Raw genomic sequence first — 6,266 nt, forward strand, 5'->3', positions numbered from 1 at the left:
GTTGTCAAGAAACAATTTACCTTGGATACCGTGGCCATAGATGTCCGCCGTTGTCAAGAAACAATTTACCTTGGATACCGTGGCCATAGATGTCCGCCGTTGTCAAGAAACAATTTACCTTGGATACCGTGGCCATGAATGTCCGCCGTTGTCAAGGAACAATTTACCTTGGATACCGTGGCCATGAATGTCCGCCGTTGTCAACGAACAATTTACCTTGGATACCGCGGCCATAGATGTCCGCCGTTGTCAACGAACATTTAACTTAGCAACTGAATAAAATTATTTTACTTAACACACTTGTAATGTTTATTGATTGCTTATTATATCATTAAAAAGCTGTTGATTTGCATAAGTCTGACGCTGTGGGACATTCACCCACACACACACAAAAAATTTGCATGCATTGTTCAGACAAGCCCTTGACTGTGGGGATTAAATCAAGTGTTTATTTTTTTTCTGATTTCGACTCGGCTGAAAGTCACTTTAAGCACGCTTTAACCTTTTATTTTGCCTCGTTCAGGCAAACAACAACCTCTCTTGTGATGTCTCGAACATTTTTTTGCAACTCGAACGACAATGCTTCCATCACAAAGTAAACGACAAGATGAGCGCAGACAATCATTCTTTTATAAAATGAAAAAATGTTTTATTGGACTGAAATTTTATTTCGAAATGTCGGTGGCACTTTCGAGAAGTTTTTTTTCCAATCTTTTGCGTTCTTCTCTCTTGATTTCTTCCCGAATTTTTCCGATGTCTGGCTGGAGTGAATTTGTTTGTTTTTTTGCAAAGTTTGAGCGTAAAGTATCTTTAAGTTGGCGATATTTTTGCATTTCTCGTGTGATCAGTTGAAACTCTTCGTCAGAAACAAGATTATCATTCAGAGCTTGTGAGACAGAGCTGTATCAGAAAGTATGGGATTTCCGGTTGAATCGTGCGTGTCCAGCTTTGAGCATGCTTTTCAAAGTCCAACCTTACGTCCGCCTCGTGAAAGGTACGTGGAAAGAGATAATGCTGGCCAACAGGGCTCTGGTGAATCTGCATAGCCAATCCTAAGTGGTAACATAGACTTCAACCACACCATCGACCTGGGAAGGAGAGGCTCGTTACACAGACAGCATTTGACGCAGCGCAGGGCAAGCCATAGGGATCTTGCAAGGCCGGCAACTCTCCTCTGTCAAAAGTCAACAAGGAATTCTGATCCACGTGAGACATTCTCACCGTTTACAATTTATTAATTCAGCCTCATTTCGTTTACTGTAGTGTAGTGTGGGGATGCTTTTCAAATGGACTCGCTCAGAAATTGAAAAAGCTACAGAATCGTGCTGCGCGTATCATAACGATCTCTAATTAAATAGAAATACTGATGAACTTGAACATTGTTTCAATTGGAACAAACGTGATCATCAAAGGGTTTAAGGGCCGCGAGTAAAGCTATTTTGATGTATAATGCTGTAAACAACCAGACTCCGAATTATTTGAGCTCTCGGTTTTTCCCGTGTAATGAAGCCTTGACTTACAATCTCAGAAATGCTGAATGTAAGCTATCCATACCTCAGCCGCGCACTAATTTTTTGTAAAGAAAGTTTTGGCTATAGCGGGGTTGTGTTATAGAATAGCTTACCGATAGCTCTCTAGACGAATTTAAGGACAAATAGCCAGAGGAAGGCACATCAAATTGGCTCTATTCTACAGACAAGAACATGTAAATAAAGACGCTAGTGGTCCCGCGTCACTACTTAAAAATCGATCAAGATTTTGCCCAGATTCTCGTCTTCGTCGGTCCAGGCTGCGACACCCTATGGGAAGAAGGTAATTTTTTTGGTAATTTTTAAGGTATGAGACTCAGCTCGCACATGCATAATACAAGTGGCGTAAAAACGTACGTACGTTCGTACAGACGGATGGAATGACAAACGATAACGTGACAACCCAATTTTTTTGCTCGTTGGGTTGATCAAATGTTCTTTGGTATGGGGCTTCGCTCGCGGGCGCGCGTGGGAGCTTTGCTATGAATTCCAAATCACTTTTTAACATTGCAGGGACAAATAAAGGATAACAAGGACGTTTCTGCACGATGACAGAAGTCGGTAAATAGTAAACGGTAACAACAACAACAACTTTTTTTGTACCCTTAAATAAATTAAATTAAATTAAATTTACAAAACTAAGAAAAATAAAACAAAATGAGTACATGCATGCCGGAAATAACCACCATTTGCTTATGAGAAACTGGACAGCCATCCTTAGTGTTTACATCGGTAAACTTTAATTAATGTGCGGATATTCAGTTGTCTCTCCCTGTTTGTTTCTAGACTAACTTGTTTAAGGGGATAGTGATAAAGTACCTTCGCATATGATTGACAGTAATGTCAATGGAAATATAGTGAAATCCTGATACACGTGGTTGAATCTCGACCCTTGGACCCTCAAAAATTGGCTTGAAAAATCGCAAGTAAAATTGCAATGCTCGACTGACTGAAGCAAGTCTTAGGGAAACACGTTTTGGCAGACAGAGTTAGCTCCGGCATTAAATTTGCTGGTACCCATTTATACACCTGAGTGGAGAGACACAATATAGGAGTGTCATGTCCAAGAAAACAACGCAGTGAGCCCGGTCAGGGCTGAAACACAGACTACTCGATCGAAAGTCCAGCGCGCCAACCAGCAGGTCACGCGCCTCTCTACATATAGTTACGTATTTATAAATAAACATTATATTTTCCTGAAAAAAGAGATAAGATTAACAATAAATAACATCAAGATCGCGTTACATATATTTTCCTATTCGAACACTGAGTAATCGGACTTAGCCGGTCGTGCTGAAACATATGTTTATGTTTACCTTTTCAAGTTATCGTCTATGCGCTGATGAACGAGCATATCCGCACGGGCGGCTGACAATAATAAATGAAATTAGAACTGCTGTGTAGCATGTCCACCATATGTGTGCGTGGAAACAACGAACACTGAAAGACCTTTTAAGTATGTGGTATGTTTATACTGGCTGTAATTTTCTACATTATTATCTATTGCCGAGTATGCTGGGGAATTTCCCAATTTTCAAACCTGAAGAATGTAGTCCAACATTACTTGTATCTGGGAAAGTTGTATGTCACTTCAAAGTAGGTTCATTTCAATGAATCAAATGAAATTTCGCCCTTGGTCTCAGTTCACCTGGAACGTGGTAAGATGGTTTTCCCCGTCCGCATCCGTGGATTGCAGTTTACAACAGCAGTCAGGCTAAACTTCGTTGTCTTCGGCTCTGCTCTCAGGTTGGCGATGTTTTGCTTGGCTTTGTCGTAATACAAGGTTTCCTATCGCTTTTCTAAACTCCCGCATTCGAATGGTATATACAAGAGGATTCACAATAGAATTGGCATAATATATCACGGCTAGCACTTCATGAATTTCCACGCTTGACTCATTGTCCCATTTTTCCATTATGTCATGTGGCATCAATTTGTAAACAGTCCAGGGGAGAATTGTTAGAATGGAAACCCCAGTAACCATGAATAAGGTCATGGATAGTTTCCTTTCGGTGCGAATTGAACCATAAATTTGTGATCGTGGGCTTCTTTGAACATTTAAAATAATAATGATATACGAAACTACGAGGACAAGAATGATAAGAACATTAAATGAAGCCCATACGTACGAAAATGTTAAATACGGTTCATTCAAATATAGGCCAGCCATGAGGGTGGCCAGAAGGAGACTTTCAAACCAGCTACCTACAACGATTTTAAAGTAAATACATTTCCTAATTAAGCAATGCCTGAAGGGGAGATGTGTTGCATGTAGCCTCTCTAACGAAATCAAGCAAAGGTTCACTTGGGAGGCCGTTGTGAAGCAAATGTCGAAGGTAAGAATAATCATTCCTGGCCATGTGAAACCAAAGGTTTCTTCCATCTTGTGGTATAAGGGACGGACCATTATTTTTCTGGAGGGGGGGGAGGGGGATGAAAAATTTCTCTCTGCAAACTTTTTATTTTTATTTATGCACCTCTGCAAACAATTTTTTTCTAACAACACCTCCCTGCAAACAATTTTTTTTCTATCTTTTTTAATCACGATCTGACACAAAAAGGAGGTTCGCTTTTGCTGCCATCAATCATTATTTAATTCAATATTTTATGGTGGCGACCAATAAACACCTCTGAACGCATCTTTTTCGTTTTCTGAGACGAACACTACGAAGATTGGCGGCAGTAAAAAGCGAAACCGTTGCTTGAATTTTAAATGTCCAGTCCTTGCATTTTTGCAAAGAAGGTGAAAAGAAAAAAATTAAAGCAATCAGGATCATCACTGAACAGCAATACTTCAAGAAATACCAACGCCGAGCAGAAGGAGCAGAAGGTGATGTCTTCTTTTGTCAAAAATGACCTTATTGATAAGGCCCAAGAAAGCACTCAAGACATCATTGATAAGGCCCAAGAAAGCACTCAAGACATCATTGATAAGGCCCAAGAAAGCACTCAAGACATCATTGATAAGGCCCAAGAAAGCACTCAAGCCAGCAATTATGTGGCCCAAGAAAGCAGTCAGGGCATCAATGATAAGGCCCAAGAAAGCACTCAAGGCAGCTTTAATGATGGAGATATGGTTTTAGAGGCTGCAAAAGAATGTGTTTTCCTTCAACATCAAATGTTTGAAGAAAATTGGGAAAAATTTGACAGCCAATCTGAAACAACCTTAGACAGTGATGGAACAGACAGTGACTCATCTGCTAATGAGTGCTCTGTAAGTGAACCATCAAATGAGGAATATTTTTAACTTTATAAAAGTTTATGGATTTAAGATCCTGAAAAACCATCAAGAGACTATATACTGTAAACATTGTTGTTGTTGTGTTGATTTGACTTGCCGTAAGCATTTCTGCATTGCATGAAGATTCAACAATTTTTAAAGAATGGGTTATGGCATTATCTTTGTGTAGGCTCGTGTAGGTTAGCGAAGAGTTCCTTTATAATATTTGAATAACTATGTTAACCGTATTTTCTCAATTAAACACTGGGTACCGAATAAACGCCGGGTCTCCAAGGTGGAGTTGAAAATAGACCCCTCAGGTATTTATTTGAGTAATATTAAGCTGTAGGTATATTTGATGGATACATGTTTGTCAAAAATAATTAATTAAACCCCTTGCTTAATAACACCGGGCTCAAATAATCTGCAGGAGTCAAATAAATGCCGGGTCCACCAGGCTAAGTTTAAAATTAATGCCCCGGGTGTTTAATTGAGAAAATACGGGTATATAGATATTTATGAAGTTAAATTCAATGAAATGTAAAATACTGTTCATATTTAATTGCTGCAATATAAAGTTACTGTTTTTAAGAAAAGGATCAGCTATTTACTAATTTATTAGTTGAATTTATTGCCTACATGACCACTTTAAAATTTCAATTTGGTCAAATAAAATGTTGATTTTATTTGAGCCCTGTATACTGTCTGCAAACAACTACATACTTTTAGTCTTCATACTTTTAGTCTATATACATTTAGTCTCATACTGTCATTTTTGAAAGTTTTTTTTTCATTGATAGATTATTACAAGTTTCTCTGACTTCTATGACTTCTTTTTTAATACATATGATGTTTGCAAACAATTTATTTTGTCTTTTTAGGCCCTGCAAACAATTTTTTTCAATATTTTTCATCCCCCCCCCCTCTAGAAAAATAATGGTCCGTCCCTAAGTGCAAAGGTCCTGTCACAGCACCCACCAGCAGATCGGCCACAGTCAGGTTTATTATGAGGTACGTACTGCGCTTGCGCAGGTGGCGGATTCTTGCGAAGGCGGTGACAGTGATGATATTGATTATAAATATCACAAGAAATTCAGTGATGAAGACTGGAAAATAGACCGAATCTGCTGCAAGGTTTGTCATTTCGCGATGATTATATCTGCAGTTATTGCCTTGTAGTGTTTATTCCAGTGCAACTGTGATTAAATAAAAAATATATATATATATATATATGGAATAAGAGTTGTCTATAAGGACTATAAGTTGTGGCTCGATTTTATCCTTTGTTCAGTTTTTATTTCCCTTTGTTCTTGTGTATGGTAATATACAAAAATGAATATGGAACAAAGGAAAATTAATATTGAATTAAGAATAAAATTGAACTACAACAAATATAGCTACGTGCTTCCCTTAATTCTTCAAAATGGATGGGTGTTATAAGATAGCATTTTCAATAGGGGACAAAGTCATCCTTACAGTTGAAGTTATTTTCCTGGGATCTAAATGTTGTGACAGTT

At 38.4% G+C, this 6,266-nt stretch overlaps 1 protein-coding gene across 1 annotated transcript; it reads right to left on the reverse strand.

The window, feature by feature from the left end:
• Positions 1–961: 961 nt before the first annotated feature.
• Positions 962–5,892, reverse strand: LOC144648560 (beta-2 adrenergic receptor-like). The gene is made up of 3 exons (XM_078508086.1): positions 5,705–5,892; positions 3,291–3,943; positions 962–1,107 (listed from the first exon to the last, which is right to left on the reverse strand). The coding sequence occupies exons 1-3, from the start codon at positions 5,890–5,892 to the stop codon at positions 962–964; spliced, it is 987 nt and encodes a 328-aa protein (XP_078364212.1).
• Between the last annotated feature and the right edge of the window lie 374 nt (positions 5,893–6,266).

The sequence above is a fragment of the Oculina patagonica genome, chromosome 4 (assembly GCF_052425735.1).
Source record: "Oculina patagonica isolate OP01 chromosome 4, crgOcupat, whole genome shotgun sequence".
NCBI classification, from domain to species: domain Eukaryota; kingdom Metazoa; phylum Cnidaria; class Anthozoa; order Scleractinia; family Oculinidae; genus Oculina; species Oculina patagonica.